General features: G+C 45.9%; 1 protein-coding gene across 1 annotated transcript in view; it reads right to left on the reverse strand.

The window, feature by feature from the left end:
* The window catches only part of LOC122925332, a 135653-nt gene that overhangs the window by 2957 nt on the left and 110352 nt on the right, over positions 1-22344 (reverse strand). The window contains exon 16 of the mRNA XM_044276721.1: positions 21541-21588. Coding sequence (XP_044132656.1) covers positions 21541-21588 — 48 coding nt within the window. The remainder of the gene's footprint in view (positions 1-21540; positions 21589-22344) is intronic.

Raw genomic sequence — 22344 nt, forward strand, 5'->3', positions numbered from 1 at the left:
GACTGTGCACATGAGCGGCGATTTTCACACATCACTTATGCGTTGCGTGAAAATCGCAGCATGCTCTATATTGTGCGTTTATCACGCAACGCAGGCCCCATAGAAGTGAATGGGGCTGCATTAAAATCGCAAGCATCCACAAGGAAGTGCGGATGCGGTGCGATTTTCATGCACTGTTGCTAGGAGACGATTGGGATGGAGACCCGATCATTATTATTTTCCCTTAAAACACGGTTATAACCATGTTATAAGGGAAAATAATACAATCTACACAGCACCTAACCCAAACCCGAACTTCTGTGAAGAAGTTCGGGTTTGGGTACTAAACATGCCGATTTTTCTCACGCGCGTGCAAAACGCATTACAATGTTTTGCACTCGTGCGGAAAAATCACGCATGTTCCCGCAACGCACGAGTGAAACCAGCCTAAGGCATGTACTTGATATATCATTTTATTGAATGTATATTAAACAGCGCTTCCTGAAGAACCTTACAATGTAAGAGCAGAAATGACAGGCTGAGCACACTGGAGAGATGGTCGTTTGCTGCAGCGCTAATTGCATCAGAAATGAGGCCCAGGGGATCTCATTATTTATCAATATGGCAATTAAAATATTCAGGATAGTCAGTTTGTAGACATTTGTGGTTTCCGGATCTCAGTAATAATGTTATTAAAGTGTGCTTGCTACTGCTGAATCACTGCTTATTTCTCTAGATTCAATTCAACAATTTTACACGGTTTTTAAAATTCTAAGTGAGGGAAATCGACAGAACTCCTGCATGTCTTAGACCCTATGCTCACAACCATATCTGTTTTGTGGTCTGCAAATCTTAGGCCCCTTTCACGTGGGCGAGTTTTTCGCGCGGATGCGATGCGTGAGTTGAATGCATTGCACCCGCACTGAATACCGACCCATTTATTTCTATGGGGCTGTTCACATGAGCGGTGATTTTCACGCATCACTTATGCGTTGACTGAAAATCGCAGCATGCTCCTCTTTGTGCGTTGCGGTGCGATAATCCACGCAACGCAGGCCCCATAGAAGTGAATATGGTTGCGTGAAAATCACAAGCATCCGCAAGCAAGTGCGGATGCGGTGCGATTTTCACACACGGTTGCTAGGAGACGATCGGGATGGAGACCCGATCATTATTATTTTCCCTTATAACATGGTTTTAAGGGAAAATAATAGCATTCTGAATACAGAATGCATAGTAAAATAGCGCTGGAGGGGTTATTTCTGCTGTTTCTGATCGCCGCGGTCCCTGACCGCGCCGATCAGAAACTTTAGTGTGCTGAAAATATATATGTATCACCCCTCCTGCACCCCTGCATGATTTTAGCCCGGTGGGAGGTGCAGGGGGGGTGTTGCGGGCGGTGCGGGCGGTGGGATCGCAATCCCCCGCCCGCCTCCCGCCGAATAATCGTTGGTGTACAGTGGTTAAACCAGGGTGTCAAGTGGAAGTCAAAGAACACATTTATCACTAATTAAAAATGAAAAAAAAAAATTTGAAAATCAAAGAACACATTTATCACTAATTAAAAATGAAAAAAAAAAAATTCCTACACATGTTTGGTATCGCCGCGTCCGTAACGACCTGATCTATAAAATGGTCATGTTACTTTCCCCACACGGTGAACGCCATAAAAATTTAAACTATGAGAAAATTGAAATTTTGCCCACCTTACTTCCCAAAAAAGGTAATAAAAGTGATCAAAAAAGTTGCATGTATGCCAAAATAGTGCCAATCAAACCGTCATCTCATCCCGCAAACATTGAGACCCTACCCAAGATAATCGCCCAAAAACTGAAAAAACATGATTTTTGAATGAAATCATTGTGTAAAACTTACATAAATAAAAAAAAGTATACATATTAGGTATCGCCGTGTCCGGATCGGCCGGCTCTATAAAAATATCACATGAGTTAACCCCTCAGGTGACCACCGTAAAAAATAAAAATAATTTTTTTTTGTCATCTTACGTCACAAAAAGTGCAATAGCAAGCGATCAAAAAGTCATATGCACCCCAAAATAGTGCCAATAAAACAGCCATCTCATCCCGCAAAAAATGAGACCCTACTTTGGCTCTTAGGCTATAGAGACACTAAAACTTTTTTTTTTTTAAAAATGAAATCATTGTGTAAAACTTACATATATAAAAAAGATTGTATACATATTAGGTATCGCCACGTCGGTAACAACCTGCTCTATAAAATTACCACATGATCTAACCTTTCAGATGAATGTTATAAATAACAAAAAAAAAACGGTGCAAAAAAAGCTATTTCTTGTTACCTTGCCACACAAAAAGTGTAATATAGAGCAACCAAAAATCATATGTACCCTAAACTAGTACCAACAAAACTGCCACCTTATCCCGTAGTTTCTAAAATGGGGTAACTTTTTTGGAGTTTCTACTCTAGGGGTGCATCAGGGGGGCTTCAAATGGGACATGGTGTCAAAAAAAACAATCCAGCAAAGTCTGCCTTCCAAAAACCGTATGGCATTCCTTTCATTCTGCGCCCTGCCGTGTGCCCGTACAGCGGTTTACAACCACATATGAGGTGTTTCTGTAAACTACAGAATCAGGGCCATAAATATTGAGTTTTGTTTGGCTGGTAACCCTTGCTTTGTTACTTGAAAAAAAATATTAAAATGGGAAATCTGCCAAAAAAGTGAAATTTTGAAATTGTATCTCTATTTTCCATTAAATCTTGTGCAACACCTAAAGGGTTAACAAAGTTTGTAAAATCAGTTTTGAATACCTTGAGGGGTGTAGTTTCTTAGATGGGGTCACTTTTAGGGAGTTTCTACTCTAGAGGTGCATCAGGGGGCTTCAAATGGGACATGGTATAAATAAACCAGTCCAGCAAAATCTGCCTTCCAAAAACCAAACGGCGCACCTTTCACTCTACGCCCCGCTGTGTGGCCGTACAGTCGTTTACGGTCACATATGGGGTGTTTCTGTAAACGGCAGAGTCAGGGCAATAAAGATACAGTCTTGTTTGGCTGTTAACCCTTGCTTTGTTAGTGGAAAAAATGGGTTAAAATGGAAAATTAGGCAAAAAAATGAAATTCTCAAATTTCATCCCCATTTGCCAATAACTCTTGTGCAACACCTAAAGGGTTAACGAAGTTTGGAAAATCAGTTTTGAATACCTTGAGGGGTGTACTTTATAGAATGGGGTCATTTTTGGGTGGTTTCTATTATGTAAGCCTCGCAAAGTGACTTCAGAGCTGTAGTGGTCCCTAAAAATTGGGTTTTTGTAAATTTCTGAAAAATTTCAATATTTGCTTCTAAAGTTCTAAACCTTGTAACATCCCCCAAAAATAAAATATCATTCCCAAAATAATTCAAACATGAAGTAGACACATGGGGAATGTAAAGTCATCACAATTTCTGGGGGTATTACTATGTATTACAGAATTAGAGAAACTGAAACTTTGAAATTTGCAAATACTTTTTTTGACTTCATTTTACCATTGTCATGAAGTACAATATGTGATGAAAAAACAATCTCAGAATGGCCTGGATAAGTCAAAGCGTTTTAAAGTTATCAGCACTTTAAGTGACACTGGTCAGATTTGCAAAAAATGGCCAAGTCCTTAAGGTGAAATAGGGCTGAGTCCCTAAGGGGTTAATACACTTGCTCGCGTAGCCGGCATCTCCTTCTGTCTTCATCTTAGCTTTGTGTAGCAACAAGGACCTTTGGTGATGTCACAGTCATCACATGATCCATCACATGATCTTTTACCATGGATCATGTGATGACCGGAGTGACGTCACCACAGGTCCTTGTTGCTACATACAGCTAAGATGAAGACAGAAGGAGATGCCGGCTATGCGAGCAAGTGGACTAAGGTGAGTTAAATAATTTTTTATTTATTTTTAACCCCTCCAGTAGGGATGAGCGAACTCGAACTGTATAGTTCGGGTTCGTACCGAATTTTGGGGTGTCCGTGACACGGACCCGAACCCGGACATTTTCGTAAAAGTCCGGGTTCGGGTTCGGTGTTCGTCGCTTTCTTGGCGCTTTTGTGACGCTTTCTTGGCGCTTTTTGAAAGGCTGCAAAGCAGCCAATCAACAAGCGTCATACTACTTGCCCCAAGAGGCCATCACAGCCATGCCTACTATTGGCATGGCTGTGATTGGCCAGAGCACCATGTGACCCAGCCTCTATTTAAGCTGGAGTCACATAGCGCCGCCCGTCACTCTGCTCTGATTAGCGTAGGGAGAGGTTGCGGCTGCGACAGTAGGGCGAGATTAGGCAGATTAACTCCTCCAAAGGACTTGATTAACTGATCGATCTGCAGCTGTGGATCATTGAGCTGCTGATCCTCAATTGCTCACTGTTTTTAGGCTGCCCAGACCGTTTGTCAGTCACATTTTTCTGGGGTGATCGGCGGCCATTTTGTGTCTTGTGGTGCGCCAGCACAAGCTGCGACCAAGTGCATTTAACCCTCAATGGTGTGGTTGTTTTTTGGCTAAAGCCTACATCAGGGTGAAGCTGTCACACCAAGTGCATTTAACCAGCAATAGTCTGTTCATTTTTTGGCCATATACAAAATCAGGGGCAAGCTGCGCCTGTCACCAAGTGCATTTAACCCTCAATGGTGTGGTTGTTTTTTGGCTAAAGCCTACATCAGGGTGAAGCTGTCACACCAAGTGCATTTAACCAGCAATAGTCTGTTCATTTTTTGGCCATATACAAAATCAGGGGCAAGCTGCGCCTGTCACCAAGTGCATTTAACCCTCAATGGTGTGGTTGTTTTTTGGCTAAAGCCTACATCAGGGTGAAGCTGTCACACCAAGTGCATTTAACCAGCAATAGTCTGTTCATTTTTTGGCCATATACAAAATCAGGGGCAAGCTGCGCCTGTCACCAAGTGCATTTAACCCTCAATGGTGTGGTTGTTTTCTGGCTAAAGCCTACATCAGGGTGAAGCTGTCACACCAAGTGCATTTAACCAGCAATAGTCTGTTTATTTTTTGGCCATATACTACATCAGGGGCAAGCTGCGCCCGTCACCAAGTGCATTTAACCCTCAGTAGTGTGGTCAAGCTGTGACACCAAGTGCATTTAACCAGCAATAGTCTGTTCATTTTTTGGCCATATACTACATCAGGGGCAAGCTGCGCCCGTCACCAAGTGCATTTAACCAGCAATAGTGTGGTTATTTTTTGGCCATATCCCAGTCTAATTCTGTCACTAAATCCATACCGGTCACCCAGCGCCTAAATACTAGGCCTCAAATTTATATCCCGCTAAATCTCTCGTTACCGCTGTCCTGTTGTAGCTGGGAAAGTTATTTAGTGTCCGTCAAAGCACATTTTTTGTTCTGGGTTGAAGTACAATTCCCAATTTAGCAATTTCATAATTTAGTGGTTTCTGCTATATCAGAGCTATTTGAAATCTATCCCTAAAAGGGTATATAATATTCAAGGTGCACATTGGGTCATTCAGAATAACTTCACACACACCCGCTACTGTGTATTTTCAAGTCTAATTCTGTCACTAAACCCATACCTGTCACCCAGCGCCTAAATACTAGGCCTCAAATTTATATCCTGCTAAATCTCTCGTTACCGCTGTCCTGTTGTAGCTGGGAAAGTTATTTAGTGTCCGTCAAAGCACATTTTTTGTTCTGGGTTGAAGTACAATTCCCAATTTAGCAATTTCATAATTTAGTGGTTTCTGCTATATCAGAGCTATTTGAAATCTATCCCTAAAAGGGTATATAATATTCAAGGTGCACATTGGGTCATTCAGAATAACTTCACACACACCCGCTACTGTGTATTTTCAAGTCTAATTCTGTCACTAAACCCATACCTGTCACCCAGCGCCTAAATACTAGGCCTCAAATTTATATCCTGCTAAATCTCTCGTTACCGCTGTCCTGTTGTAGCTGGGAAAGTTATTTAGTGTCCGTCAAAGCACATTTTTTGTTCTGGGTTGAAATACAATTCCCAATTTAGCAATTTCATAATTTAGTGGTTTCTGCTATATCAGAGCTATTTAAAATCTATCCCTAAAAGGGTAGATCATATTGAAGGTGCACATAGGGTCATTCAGAATAACTTCACACACACCCGCTACTGTGTATTTCCAAGTCTAATTCTGTCACTAAACCCATACCTGTCACCCAGCGCCTAAATACTAGGCCTCAAATTTATATCCCGCTAAATCTCTCGTTACCGCTGTCCTGTTGTAGCTGGGAAAGTTATTTAGTGTCCGTCAAAGCACATTTTTTGTTCTGGGTTGAAGTACAATTCCCAATTTAGCAATTTCATAATTTAGTGGTTTCTGCTATATCAGAGCTATTTGAAATCTATCCCTAAAAGGGTATATAATATTCAAGGTGCACATTGGGTCATTCAGAATAACTTCACACACACCCGCTACTGTGTATTTCCAAGTCTAATTCTGTCACTAAACCCATACCTGTCACCCAGCGCCTAAATACTAGGCCTCAAATTTATATCCTGCTAAATCTCTCGTTACCGCTGTACTGTTGTTGCTTGGAAAGATATTTAGTGTCCGTCAAAGCACATTTTTTGTTCTGGGTTGAAGTACAATTCCCAATTTAGCAATTTCATAATTTAGTGGTTTCTGCTATATCAGAGCTATTTGAAATCTATCCCTAAAAGGGTATATAATATTCAAGGTGCACATTGGGTCATTCAGAATAACTTCACACACACCCGCTACTGTGTATTTTCAAGTCTAATTCTGTCACTAAACCCATACCTGTCACCCAGCGCCTAAATACTAGGCCTCAAATTTATATCCTGCTAAATCTCTCGTTACCGCTGTACTGTTGTTGCTGGGCAAGATATTTAGTGTCCGTCAAAGCACATTTTTTGTTCTGGGTTGAAATACAATTCCCAATTTAGCAATTTCATAATTTAGTGGTTTCTGCTATATCAGAGCTATTTGAAATCTATCCCTAAAAGGGTATATAATATTCAAGGTGCACATTGGGTCATTCAGAATAACTTCACACACACCCGCTACTGTGTATTTCCAAGTCTAATTCTGTCACTAAACCCATACCTGTCACCCAGCGCCTAAATACTAGGCCTCAAATTTATATCCTGCTAAATCTCTCGTTACCGCTGTACTGTTGTTGCTGGGCAAGATATTTAGTGTCCGTCAAAGCACATTTTTTGTTCTGGGTTGAAATACAATTCCCAATTTAGCAATTTCATAATTTAGTGGTTTCTGCTATATCAGAGCTATTTGAAATCTATCCCTAAAAGGGTATATAATATTCAAGGTGCACATTGGGTCATTCAGAATAACTTCACACACACCCGCTACTGTGTATTTCCAAGTCTAATTCTGTCACTAAACCCATACCTGTCACCCAGCGCCTAAATACTAGGCCTCAAATTTATATCCTGCTAAATCTCTCGTTACCGCTGTACTGTTGTTGCTGGGCAAGATATTTAGTGTCCGTCAAAGCACATTTTTTGTTCTGGGTTGAAATACAATTCCCAATTTAGCAATTTCATAATTTAGTGGTTCCTGCTATATCAGAGCTATTTGAAATCTATCCCAAAAAGGGTATATAATATTCAAGGTGCACATAGGGTCATTCAGAATAACTTCACACACACGCTTCTGTGCATTTCCAAGTCTAATTCTGTCACTAAATCCATACCGGTCACCCAGCGCCTAAATACTAGGCCTCAAATTTATATCCCGCTGAATTTGAATACAATACATTGGGCCAAATAATATATTTGTTGTTGTGGTGAACCATAACAATGAGAAAAACATCTAGTAAGGGACGCGGACGTGGACATGGTCGTGGTGGTGTTAGTGGACCCTCTGGTGCTGGGAGAGGACGTGGCCGTTCTGCCACATCCACACGTCCTAGTGTACCAACTACCTCAGGTCCCAGTAGCCGCCAGAATTTACAGCGATATATGGTGGGGCCCAATGCCGTTCTAAGGATGGTAAGGCCTGAGCAGGTACAGGCATTAGTCAATTGGGTGGCCGACAGTGGATCCAGCACGTTCACATTATCTCCCACCCAGTCTTCTGCAGAAAGCGCACAGATGGCGCCTGAAAACCAACCCCATCAGTCTGTCACATCACCCCCATGCATACCAGGGAAACTGTCTCAGCCTCAAGTTATGCAGCAGTCTCTTATGCTGTTTGAAGACTCCGCTGGCAGGGTTTCCCAAGGGCATCCACCTAGCCCTTCCCCAGCGGTGAAAGACATAGAATGCACTGACGCACAACCACTTATGTTTCCTGATGATGAGGACATGGGAATACCACCTCAGCATGTCTCTGATGATGACGAAACACAGGTGCCAACTGCTGCGTCTTTCTGCAGTGTGCAGACTGAACAGGAGGTCAGGGATCAAGACTGGGTGGAAGACGATGCAGGGGACGATGAGGTCCTAGACCCCACATGGAATGAAGGTCGTGCCACTGACTTTCACAGTTCGGAGGAAGAGGCAGTGGTGAGACCGAGCCAACAGCGTAGCAAAAGAGGGAGCAGTGGGCAAAAGCAGAACACCCGCCGCCAAGAGACTCCGCCTGCTACTGACCGTCGCCATCTGGGACCGAGCACCCCAAAGGCAGCTTCAAGGAGTTCCCTGGCATGGCACTTCTTCAAACAATGTGCTGACGACAAGACCCGAGTGGTTTGCACGCTGTGCCATCAGAGCCTGAAGCGAGGCATTAACGTTCTGAACCTGAGCACAACCTGCATGACCAGGCACCTGCATGCAAAGCATGAACTGCAGTGGAGTAAACACCTTAAAACCAAGGAAGTCACTCAGGCTCCCCCTGCTACCTCTTCTGCTGCTGCCGCCTCGGCCTATTCTGCTGCTGCCGCCTCGGCCTCTTCCTCCGCCTCTGGAGGAACGTTGGCACCTGCCGCCCAGCAAACAGGGGATGTACCACCAACACCACCACCACCACCTCCGTCACCAAGCGTCTCAACCATGTCACACGCCAGCGTTCAGCTCTCCATCTCACAAACATTTGATAGAAAGCGTAAATTCCCACCTAGCCACCCTCGATCCCTGGCCCTGAATGCCAGCATTTCTAAACTACTGGCCTATGAAATGCTGTCATTTAGGCTGGTGGACACAGACAGCTTCAAACAGCTCATGTCGCTTGCTGTCCCACAGTATGTTGTTCCCAGCCGGCACTACTTCTCCAAGAGAGCCGTGCCTTCCCTGCACAACCAAGTATCCGATAAAATCAAGTGTGCACTGCGCAACGCCATCTGTAGCAAGGTCCACCTAACCACAGATACGTGGACCAGTAAGCACGGCCAGGGACGCTATATCTCCCTAACTGCACACTGGGTAAATGTAGTGGCAGCTGGGCCCCAGGCGGAGAGCTGTTTGGCGCACGTCCTTCCGCCGCCAAGGATCGCAGGGCAACATTCTTTGCCTCCTGTTGCCACCTCCTCCTTCTCGGCTTCCTCCTCCTCTTCTTCCACCTGCTCATCCAGTCAGCCACACACCTTCACCACCAACTTCAGCACAGCCCGGGGTAAACGTCAGCAGGCCATTCTGAAACTCATATGTTTGGGGGACAGGCCCCACACCGCACAGGAGTTGTGGCGGGGTATTGAACAACAGACCGACGAGTGGTTGCTGCCGGTGAGCCTCAAGCCCGGCCTGGTGGTGTGTGATAATGGGCGAAATCTCGTTGCAGCTCTGGGACTAGCCAATTTGACGCACATCCCTTGCTTGGCGCATGTGCTGAATTTGGTGGTGCAGAAGTTCATTCACAACTACCCCGACATGTCAGAGCTGCTGCATAAAGTGCGGGCCGTCTGTTCGCGCTTCCGGCGTTCACATCCTGCCGCTGCTCGCCTGTCTGCGCTACAGCGTAACTTCGGCCTTCCCGCTCACCGCCTCATATGCGACGTGCCCACCAGGTGGAACTCCACCTTGCACATGCTGGACAGACTGTGCGAGCAGCAGCAGGCCATAGTGGAGTTTCAGCTGCAGCACGCACGGGTCAGTCGCACTACAGAACAGCACCACTTCACCACCAATGACTGGGCCTCCATGCGAGACCTGTGTGCCCTGTTGCGCTGTTTCGAGTACTCCACCAACATGGCCAGTGGCGATGACACCGTTATCAGCGTTACAATACCACTTCTATGTCTCCTTGAGAAAACACTTAGGGCGATGATGGAAGAGGAGGTGGCCCAGGAGGAGGAGGAGGAGGAGGAGGAAGAGGGGTCATTTTTAGCACTTTCAGGCCAGTCTCTTCGAAGTGACTCAGAGGGAGGTTTTTGGCAACAGCAGAGGCCAGGTACAAATGTGGCCAGCCAGGGCCCACTACTGGAGGACGAGGAGGACGAGGATGAGGAGGAGGTGGAGGAGGATGAGGATGAAGCATGGTCACAGCGGGGTGGCACCCAACGCAGCTCGGGTCCATCACTGGTGCGTGGCTGGGGGGAAAGGCAGGACGATGACGATACGCCTCCCACAGAGGACAGCTTGTCCTTACCCCTGGGCAGCCTGGCACACATGAGCGACTACATGCTGCAGTGCCTGCGCAACGACAGCAGAGTTGCCCACATTTTAACCTGTGCGGACTACTGGGTTGCCACCCTGCTGGATCCACGCTACAAAGACAATGTGCCCACCTTACTTCCTGCACTGGAGCGTGATAGGAAGATGCGCGAGTACAAGCGCACGTTGGTAGACGCGCTACTGAGAGCATTCCCAAATGTCACAGGGGAACAAGTGGAAGCCCAAGGCCAAGGCAGAGGAGGAGCAAGAGGTCGCCAAGGCAGCTGTGTCACGGCCAGCTCCTCTGAGGGCAGGGTTAGCATGGCAGAGATGTGGAAAACTTTTGTCAACACGCCACAGCTAACTGCACCACCACCTGATACGCAACGTGTTAGCAGGAGGCAACATTTCACTAACATGGTGGAACAGTACGTGTGCACACCCCTCCACGTACTGACTGATGGTTCGGCCCCATTCAACTTCTGGGTCTCTAAATTGTCCACGTGGCCAGAGCTAGCCTTTTATGCCTTGGAGGTGCTGGCCTGCCCGGCAGCCAGCGTTTTGTCTGAACGTGTATTCAGCACGGCAGGGGGCGTCATTACAGACAAACGCAGCCGCCTGTCTACAGCCAATGTGGACAAGCTGACGTTCATAAAAATGAACCAGGCATGGATCCCACAGGACCTGTCCGTCCCTTGTCCAGATTAGACATTAACTACCTCCCCATAACCATATATTATTGGACTCCAGGGCACTTCCTCATTCAATCCTATTTTTATTTTCATTTTACCATTATATTGCAAGGCTACCCAAAGTTGAATGAACCTCTCCTCTGCCTGTGTGCTAGGCCTAAATATATGCCAATGGATTGTTGCAGTGGTGGCTGACGTGAAGCCTCATTCTCTGCTATGACATGCAGACTGATTCTCTGGTGACATGAAGCCAGATTGTCTGTTACGGGACCTCTCTCCTCTGCCTGGGTGCTGGGCCTGAATTTATGACAATGGACTGTTGCAGTGGTGGCTGACGTGAAGCCTGATTCTCTGCTATGACATGCAGACTGATTCTCTGCTGACATGAAGCCAGATCCTCTGTTGCGGGACCTCTCTCCTCTGCCTGGGTGCTGGGCCTAAATTTATGAAAATGGACTGTTGCAGTGGTGGGTGACGTGAAGCCTCATTCTCTGCTATGACATGCAGACTGATTCTCTGCTGACATGAAGCCAGATTGTCTGTTACGGGACCTCTCTCCTCTGCCTGGGTGCTGGGCCTAAATATCTGACAATGGACTGTTGCATTGGTGGCTGACGTGAAGCCTGATTCTCTGCTATGATATGAAGACTGATTCTCTGCTGACATGAAGCCAGATTGTCTGTTACGGGACCTCTCTCCTCTGCCTGTGTGCTAGGCCTAAATATATGCCAATGGATTGTTGCAGTGGTGGCTGACGTGAAGCCTGATTCTCTGCTATGACATGCAGACTAATTCTCTGCTGACATGAAGCCAGATTGTCTGTTACGGGACCTCTCTCCTCTGCCTGGGTGCTGGGCCTAAATTTATGACAATGGACTGTTGCAGTGGTGGCTGACGTGAAGCCTGATTCTCTGCTATGACATGCAGACTGATTCTCTGCTGACATGAAGCCAGATCCTCTGTTACGGGACCTCTCTCCTCTGCCTGGGTGCTGGGCCTAAATTTATGAAAATGGACTGTTGCAGTGGTGGGTGACGTGAAGCCTCATTCTCTGCTATGACATGCAGACTGATTCTCTGCTGACATGAAGCCAGATTGTCTGTTACGGGACCTCTCTCCTCTGCCTGGGTGCTGGGCCTGAATTTATGACAATGGACTGTTGCAGTGGTGGCTGACGTGAAGCCTGATTCTCTGCTATGACATGCAGACTAATTCTCTGCTGACATGAAGCCAGATTGTCTGTTACGGGACCTCTCTCCTCTGCCTGGGTGCTGGGCCTAAATTTATGAAAATGGACTCTTACAGTGGTGGGTGACGTGAAGCCTGATTCTCTGCTATGACATGAAGACTGATTCTCTGCTGACATGAAGCCAGATCCTCTGTTACGGGACCTCTCTCCTCTGCCTGGGTGCTGGGCCTAAATATCTGACAATGGACTGTTGCATTGGTGGCTGACGTGAAGCCTGATTCTCTGCTATGATATGAAGACTGATTCTCTGCTGACATGAAGCCAGATTGTCTGTTACGGGACCTCTCTCCTCTGCCTGTGTGCTAGGCCTAAATATATGCCAATGGATTGTTGCAGTGGTGGCTGACGTGAAGCCTGATTCTCTGCTATGACATGCAGACTGATTCTCTGGTGACATGAAGCCAGATCCTCTGTTACGGGACCTCTCTCCTCTGCCTGGGTGCTGGGCCTAAATTTATGAAAATGGACTGTTGCAGTGGTGGGTGACGTGAAGCCTGATTCTCTGCTATGACATGCAGACTGATTCTCTGGTGACATGAAGCCAGATCCTCTGTTACGGGACCTCTCTCCTCTGCCTGGGTGCTGGGCCTAAATTTATGAAAATGGACTGTTGCAGTGGTGGGTGACGTGAAGCCTGATTCTCTGCTATGACATGCAGACTGATTCTCTGGTGACATGAAGCTAGATCCTCTGTTACGGGACCTCTCTCCTCTGCCTGGGTGCTGGGCCTAAATTTATGAAAATGGACTGTTGCAGTGGTGGGTGACGTGAAGCCTCATTCTCTGCTATGACATGCAGACTGATTCTCTGCTGACATGAAGCCAGATCGTCTGTTACGGGACCTCTCTCCTCTGCCTGGGTGCTGGGCCTAAATTTATGAAAATGGACTCTTACAGTGGTGGGTGACGTGAAGCCTGATTCTCTGCTATGACATGAAGACTGATTCTCTGCTGACATGAAGCCAGATCCTCTGTTACGGGACCTCTCTCCTCTGCCTGGGTGCTGGGCCTAAATATCTGACAATGGACTGTTGCATTGGTGGCTGACGTGAAGCCTGATTCTCTGCTATGATATGAAGACTGATTCTCTGCTGACATGAAGCCAGATTGTCTGTTACGGGACCTCTCTCCTCTGCCTGTGTGCTAGGCCTAAATATATGCCAATGGATTGTTGCAGTGGTGGCTGACGTGAAGCCTGATTCTCTGCTATGACATGCAGACTGATTCTCTGGTGACATGAAGCCAGATCCTCTGTTACGGGACCTCTCTCCTCTGCCTGGGTGCTGGGCCTAAATTTATGAAAATGGACTGTTGCAGTGGTGGGTGACGTGAAGCCTGATTCTCTGCTATGACATGCAGACTGATTCTCTGGTGACATGAAGCCAGATCCTCTGTTACGGGACCTCTCTCCTCTGCCTGGGTGCTGGGCCTAAATATCTGACAATGGACTGTTGCATTGGTGGCTGACGTGAAGCCTGATTCTCTGCTATGACATGCAGACTAATTCTCTGCTGACATGAAGCCAGATTGTCTGTTACGGGACCTCTCTCCTCTGCCTGGGTGCTGGGCCTAAATTTATGAAAATGGACTGTTGCAGTGGTGGGTGACGTGAAGCCTGATTCTCTGCTATGACATGAAGACTGATTCTCTCCTGACATGAAGCCAGATTGTCTGTTACGGGACCTCTCTCCTCTGCCTGGGTGCTGGGCCTAAATTTATGAAAATGGACTGTTACAGTGGTGGGTGACGTGAAGCCTGATTCTCTGCTATGATATGAAGACTGATTCTCTGCTGACATGAAGCCAGATTGTCTGTTACGGGACCTCTCTCCTCTGCCTGGGTGCTGGGCCTAAATTTATGAAAATGGACTCTTACAGTGGTGGGTGACGTGAAGCCTGATTCTCTGCTATGACATGAAGACTGATTCTCTGCTGACATGAAGCCAGATTGTCTGTTACGGGACCTCTCTCCTCTGCCTGGGTGCCGGGGCCTAAATATCTGAGAATGGACTGTTCCAGTGGTGGGTGACGGGAAGCCAGATTCTCTGCTATGGAACCTCTCTCCAATTGATTTTGGTTAATTTTTATTTATTTAATTTTTATTTTAATTAATTTCCCTATCCACATTTGTTTGCAGGGGATTTACCTACATGTTGCTGCCTTTTGCAGCCCTCTAGCCCTTTCCTGGGCTGTTTTACAGCCGTTTTAGTGCCGAAAAGTTCGGGTCCCCATTGACTTCAATGGGGTTCGGGTTCGGGACGAAGTTCGGATCGGGTTCGGATCCCGAACCCGAACATTTCCGGGATGTTCGGCCGAACTTCTCGAACCCGAACATCCAGGTGTTCGCTCAACTCTACCCTCCAGCCCTATTGTACTATGCATTCTATATTCAAAATGCTATTATTTTCCCTTATAACCATGTTATAAGGGAAAATAATACGATCTACAGAACACCGATCCCAAGCCCGAACTTCTGTGAAGAAGTTCGGGTTTGGATACCAAACACACGCGATTTTTCTCACGCGCGTGCAAAACGCATTACAATGTTTTGCACTCGCGCTGAAAAATTGCGGGTGTTCCCGCAACGCACCCGCACATTTTCCCGCAACGCCCGCCTGAAAGGGGCCTTAGGCCTCTTTCTCACGAACGTGATGGATTAGGTCCGGATACATTCAGGATGCGTTCAGTGAAACCCGCACCATTTTGCAAGCAAGTTCAGTCAGTTTTGTCTGCGATTGCGTTCAGTTTTTCCGTGCGGGTGCAATGCGTTTTGATGCGTTTTTCATGCGCGTGATAAAAACTGAAGGTTTACAAACAACATCTCTTAGTAACCATCAGTGAAAAACGCATTGTATCCGCACTTGCTTGCGGATGCAATGCATTTTTTACTGAATCCCCATTCATTCAATGGGGCCAGGGCTGCATGAAAAACTCAGAACATAGAGCAGGCTGCGTTTTTCACGCAACGCAGAACTCATGCATGTGCACGGTCCCATTGAAATGAATGGGTCAGGATTCAGTGCGGGTGCTATACGTTCACGTCACGCATTGTACCCGCGCAGAAAACTCGCTCATGTGAAAGCGGCCTTAGATCCTTAAAACACGGCTACCAACCATGTGTGTCCCCCACACGTCCCGCCCTATGTTAAGAATGTCTACTCTTTCTTTTTTGCGGGACAGTGGAACAGACAAATAGATGCGGTGTGTTGTCTTCATTTTTTGTGACTTTGCTGAAATGAATGTATCTGTATCCGATCCACAAAAAAAAGGGGAGCGGATGCAGAAATACGGTCGTGTGCATGGGGCCTTAGGCTAAGTGGCATGTGAACGGAGTTAAAATTATTTAATATGGGAGAGAGAATCTGAATCGCACATCCTCATTACTATGCTTTTGATATAACAACTGTTTAAAATTTAAGCATGATACAACATGGCTATACAGCACTATTATCAATATATTGCTATGCACTATTAGGAGGCATTAGTATACAGTTTGATCAAAGAGCATAGGCCCACTTACCACGACAAGGTTGCCTCTTTTAAGTGGGGACCTACTCTAACTTTGGCGTGGCACTGTGCGGCGACCATCGTGCCCCCACACCGCTCCAGCAGGCAACGGGACCCAGCAGCCACAAAGCAACCTCACTGTGCAGCAAAGCCACCTAGGCCCTGGGCCCCATCACTCCACCAGCACAGCACAAAAGCAGCGACGGCCACCGTCCAGCACCGCATAATGTGAACAGGTGCAAAGAGATGTAGTGTCCCACTATGTAGGAGTGGGTACTGCACAAGGGTCAATTGGGTAACATGTTACTTCTGCTCACAAGGGACAGTGATATTGTATTTATCCATGCATTGTAATGTATTTCCTGTGTGTTTTTGCATTGGTATGTTTCCCCTGTTAATGCTTAGCAGGCCTAGTTGGGTATAATTAGACATCCCAGACACTAGAGGGAGATAGGGAGTCCCTAGTATAAATGTCCAGGCCCAGACAGGGAGAGGTTAGGTCATAGTCAGGAGTCTGTGGAGACAGAAGTGAGAAGGCACCAGCCCAAGATATGCTGAGGGCCTCCTCCTGACATGCAGCTAGATAGTCCTGGTTTCTAGTTGCACCAGGAGGCTAGAAGGAATACAGCCTGCTTGGAGACCCTTTAACCCCCTTTTCAGGTTGATTAAGGGTATTGCAGCACTTATTTTTATATGTGCCATTTGAATAATGTGGACTATTTTTATGTGCTGTCGTTTTACTATGCAACTTAAATTTAAAGGAAATGCGCCCAGGGATAGACTCTAATGCGCATGAGCCTCTGAGATCTTGCTACTATTTTAAAGAAATGTGCCCAGAGATGGACTCCACCGTATGTGAGCCTCTGTGATCTGGTACCTCTGCTTCTGCTTTATATTTGGCTACACTTGTCACTTTAAACCTGGGTACGGACTCATTTATATGCTTTGAGCCTCCAAGAATTGTTATTTGGTATTTTACATTTTCTATGGACTACTACCGTTTTATTATGGACTATTTGCACTTAAAGTTTTATATGGACTAATCCTGGTATCCTTGATACGCTGCACCAGGTCAGCGCCCCTGTTCCCTCACATTATCCTGAGAGAAGAGAACGACGCCCCTTTTCACCGAACTTGCTCCTTAGCCAGTGGAACTGCCTGATATATACATATAATGTATTTCGCAAATGTAGATGTATTTTCCTGCTTTGCATTATTTTTCTATTACAGGTGCAGTATCCAGCTGGGCAGGGCCCCTTTCATGTTGCGCCGAGGACGGGCAACGTCGTAGCATGGGGGTATGTAGTGTCCCACTAGGTAGGAGTGGGCACTGCACAAGGGTCAATTGGGTAACGTGTTACTTCTGCTCACAAGGGACAGTGATATTGTATTTATCCATGCATTGTAATGTATTTCCTGTGTGTTTTTGCATTGGTATGTTTTCCCCTGTTAATGCTTAGCAGGCCTAGTTGGGTGTAATTAGACATCCCAGACACTAGAGGGAGATAGGGAGCCCCTAGTATAAATGTCCAGGCCCAGACAGGGAGAGGTTAGGTCATAGTCAGGAGTCTATGGAGACAGAAGTGAGAAGGCACCAGCCCAAGATATGCTGAGGGCCTCCTCCTGACATGCAACTAGATAGTCCTGGTTTCTAGTTGCACCAGGAGGCTAGAAGGAGTACAGCCTGCTTGGAGACCGACTGTATGCCAGGGGACTAGAAGCGTCACCTAGTCAGCCTGAAGCTCCTGAGGCTAAGCTTAGCTCAGTTGAGACACCCCAGTAGTAGGAGAGAACCTCCTGGGAGAAACCTGCAGCCACCTTTCCACTCCAGCAGAGAAGCCAGCTAGGAAACAAAGGTACTGTAATCTAAAGCAAGTGCCAATACTGGAGGAAGAATTATATATACCAAGGATTTAAGCCAGCAAGTAGGCATCCGGGCCTTGGGATCCAGCCAGCTAGAATAGCTGTGGGGATACAGCAGCATTGTACTGCAAAGCATTAACTGTATACCCTCCAAGTATCTTGCAAGATTGAAACCTGCTGTGCTAACAAGTAAACCTGCTGTGCATATGTACTGTAAAGGACTGCATTATACACCACTGCAACTGATTGTATAAAGTTGGACTGTTGTCTAAAGTAAAGCAACGTTTGGTCTACCATCTGTGTACTCCATTAATCCTCCTGCAAACCGGTGTGCCACCGTTACAGGCACTGGAGTCACGATTCTTAAAGGGACCTTACCTAAGGCACTCAAAATACCTGCAACATCCAGGGCACCTCACACACCATCAGGCCAGGTCCCTATTTACAGAGTGTGCCCCAGAGGAACTAGTGTCTACCTCTCCTTCACTGTCGCATGCCTGCCCAGGGTTCTCCTCAGGAAAGTGAGTAACCCTCGATTGCCCATAACCGTGACCTCACTCTCGCTATACCCTGCAGGTCTAGCGTGCTGCAGAGATCACCTGTTCACCTCTCAGGGACACCAACTCAGCTGCTTTTGTGCTGTGCTGGTGGAGTGATGGGCCCAGGGCCTAGGTGGCTTTTCTGCACAGTGAGGTGGCCTTGTGGCTGCTGGGTCCCATTGCCTGCTGGAGCGGTGTGGGGGCACGATGGTCGCCGCACAGTGCCACGCCAAAGTTAGAGTAGGTCCCCACTTGATAGAGGCAACCTTGTCGTGGTAAGTGGGCCTATGCTCTTTGATCAAACTGTATACTAATGCCTCCTAATAGTGCATAGCAATATATTGATAATAGTGCTGTATAGCCATGTTTTATCATGCTTCAAATTTTAAACAGTTGTTATGTCAAAAGCATTGTAATGAGGATGTGCGATGCAGATTCTCTCTCCCATATTGAGAACGGGGTAAAAATTATGGTTGCAACATGACAAATTTTTTGCTATAGAGATAAAATCTCAAGCGATAAAGTGTCTATATGTTTTTTTTTAGAAATTTTACTGGAAGTGTGCCTCTATTTACATGTGAGTTCATGTTGCTGTTGAGCTCTACACTAACAGAAGCAAAATAAGGTAGTTACTGGCAATGCTCGGTTTGGGAAACCCCACATGACCGAGTCTCTTTACTATTTCAGAATTTAAAGTGCTACATTTATATACGCAAAGATAAAAGCAGCCTCTCACCATAAAATAGTCTCTTTGAGATAAACAGTTTTCCCCACAAATGACATTTATCATCAAACAATAGGATAATGAATGAGTGGCACGTGGGTACGCAGACCTCCCAACTTTGTAAACGAATAAAGAGGGAGAGCAAATTTTTTCCACACTAGGCCATGCCCAAAACATAACTATACACCTAATCCCACCCAGTCCCCTTAATGCCTCCAGATAGTAATTGTCCCCCCTTCATGCCACCGCACAGTATTTATGCCCACATTGTGTCTTCACAGAATTATGTCCACATTGTTCCCCCAGTAATATACCCACATTGTGCCCCCTGTAATATGCCCAGCTGTGCCCACAGTAATATTCCCACCTTGTGCCCCCGTAATATGCCCACATTGTGCCCCCGTAATATGCCCACATTGTGCCCCCAGTAATATGCCCACATTGTGCCCCCAGTAATATGCCCACATTGTTCACCCAGTAATATACTCACATTGTGCCCCCTGTAATATGCCCAGCTGTGCCCACAGTAATATTCCCACATTGTGCCCCCGTAATATGCCCAGCTGTGCCCCCAAGTAATATGCCCACATTTTGCCCCCAGTAATATGCCCACATTGTGCCCCCAAGTAATATGCCCACATTTTGCCCCCAGTAATATGCCCACATTGTGCCCCCAGTAATATGCCCACATTGTGCCCCCCCCCAGTAATATGCCCACATTATGCCCCCAGTAATATGCCCACACTGTGCCCCCCAGTAATATGTCCACATTATGCCCCCAGTAATATACCCACATTGTGACCCCCAGTAATATGCCCACATTGTGTCCCTCACAGAAAATGAAAAAAATAAACAGAACATACAGGTGAAACGTGAAAAATTTGAATATTGTGCAAAATTCATTTATTTCAGTAATGCAACTTAAAAGGTGAAACTAATATATGAGACAGACTCATTACATGCAGAGCGAGATAGTTCAAGCCTTTATTTGTTATAAGGGTCCATTCACACGTCTGCAAAATTGGTCCGCATCCGTTCCGCATTCATTTTCAATGGGGCTGGAATGTGCTGTCCGCATCCGCGGATCCGCACTTCTGTGTAAAAAAATAGAACATGTCTTATTCTTGTCCGCAATTGCGCTTTCTATGAGAGTGCCGGCGATGTGCGGTCCGCAAAATGCGAAACGCACATTGCCGGTGTCCGTGTTTTGCAGATCTGCAAAACACATACGGACGTGTGAATGGACCCTAATTTGGATGATTATGGCTTACAGCTTATGCAACCCCAAAGTCACAATTTTGAGGTCCCCTTTGCTCAGGGGGTATGGATTAATTAGCTGACTATAGTGTGACACTTTGAGCCTAGAATGCTAAACCTTTTCACAAAATTCAAATTTTAAGCTGCATTAATGCAATTCCTTTTAATTTGCATTACTGAAATAAATGGACTTTTGCACGATATTCTAATTTTTCGAGTTTCACCTGTACTTACCCCCTTCCTAGCAGCAGCAGGACATCGGCTGCTCTTATCTGTGAAGGAGGCGGAGCTGAGGCTGACTGCCAGGCCGCGCGCCCTCCTCCCGCACAGACCAGAGGAGTGAAGAGCCTGCAGGGGGAGGGATGATAAAGCAGGGAGCCACTTCCTATTGAAGCCGGGACAGCTGCCAGAAAGCGGGACATACCTCCCACGTACCGGGACAGCCTCTGTAATCTGGGACTGTCCCGCTGAATCCGGGACGGTTGGCAGTTATGGCGTATGCCCAACTCAAACCCTTCCTCATTGCACTCATGCAAAGGTGATGAATGTAATTTGTGGGGAAACCCCTCACTTCTCAATTTTTAGTGACACTTATTCTAGTGACTTGGGAGGGAATTCATCATTCCTCTCTGCCAGCCTTGCCTTGTTGGTGTAGATTAAATTTTCTGCCGCACAAATCTCCTGAGGACCTGCCAAAATTATAAAATTATAAAATATAATAATTCTAGGACATTGTTCTTCTGTGGGGTTTGTTGTTAAGACACCAGTCTTAAAGGGGTTGTCCAGGATAAGAAAAACATGGCAGCTTTATGCCAAAAACAGCTCCTCATCTGTCCATGGGTTGTGCCTGGTATTGTAGTTCAGCGCCACTGAAGTGAACTGAGCCACCATGTTTTTCTTTGTTAAGGGCATCCCTTTAGTGCACCCCCCCTATATATTTTTCATTCTTCTGCCCAATGACCCATCTTAGACAATTAATAGAGGTGAGATGGATCATGTGAAATACAATCATACTAGAATGAATAACTGTGGGACATTATGACTTCTAGTGCACCTGACCAAGTGAGAAAATGAGGAATGCTAATGTAGGCACTTATTATCATTCGCAAGGCATTGCTGATATGTGTTAAGCTTTGTGTTTTTCTGATTATATGTATGGGACACCTAAAGGTCCAGTCATACTCTTACCTGTAAATACTTACCAGGCTGTAGTGTAGATTGGAGGACCTGAACATTGTTTCTGCCAGTCCCTGCGAGTGATAACAAAATAATATACAATCTCAGTATACTAAAGGACACCAACCTTAAAGTCCAACATCTAGTTCATAAAATTAGTATAGCAGAGCTTTCCAGAATGTATGTTTTTTTTCTTTTTCTTGCAGGACCACACTTAAAGGGGCTGTGCCATGAACAATATTCAATACAAAACCGCACCTGGATCTATTTAGTATAGCCACTGAGTTATTCAATTAAATCTATATGTATAGCGCCACCTGTTGTTTGTTCTTTTCCCTATTTTTTGTCCACCTCACTGATGTGGTCGAACGCGCTAAGTTTAAATCTTCAACTGCCACCAGCCTTGTCTTATGTTAGAAGCTATGGCAGTTACAGGGAAAGAGCTACAGCAGAAAGGACACAACCCCTGATCTACCAGACTGAAGAGAATATAGCAGAGCAACTGGAGCAATGAATGAGGAGATCTCTGGATCTATGTGAGGTACAGGGCTGGTTCTGACTTTGTTAGAAAGAGACTGTCGTGTACTATATACATGGAACAAAAATATAAACGCAACACTTTCGGTTTTGCTCCCATTTTGCATGAGCTGAACTCAAAGATCTGAGTTTCTATTATGTAGGCCCCACAAAGTGACTTCAGACCTGAACTGGTCCTTAAAAAGTGGGTTTTGGAAAAAAAAATTAACAACTTTTAGAATTGCTTCTAAAATTCTAAGCCTTCTAACATCCCCAAAAAATAAAATGACATTTACAAAATCATGCAAACATAA

Source organism: Bufo gargarizans, chromosome 1, assembly GCF_014858855.1.
Source record: "Bufo gargarizans isolate SCDJY-AF-19 chromosome 1, ASM1485885v1, whole genome shotgun sequence".
Lineage (NCBI taxonomy): Eukaryota > Metazoa > Chordata > Amphibia > Anura > Bufonidae > Bufo > Bufo gargarizans.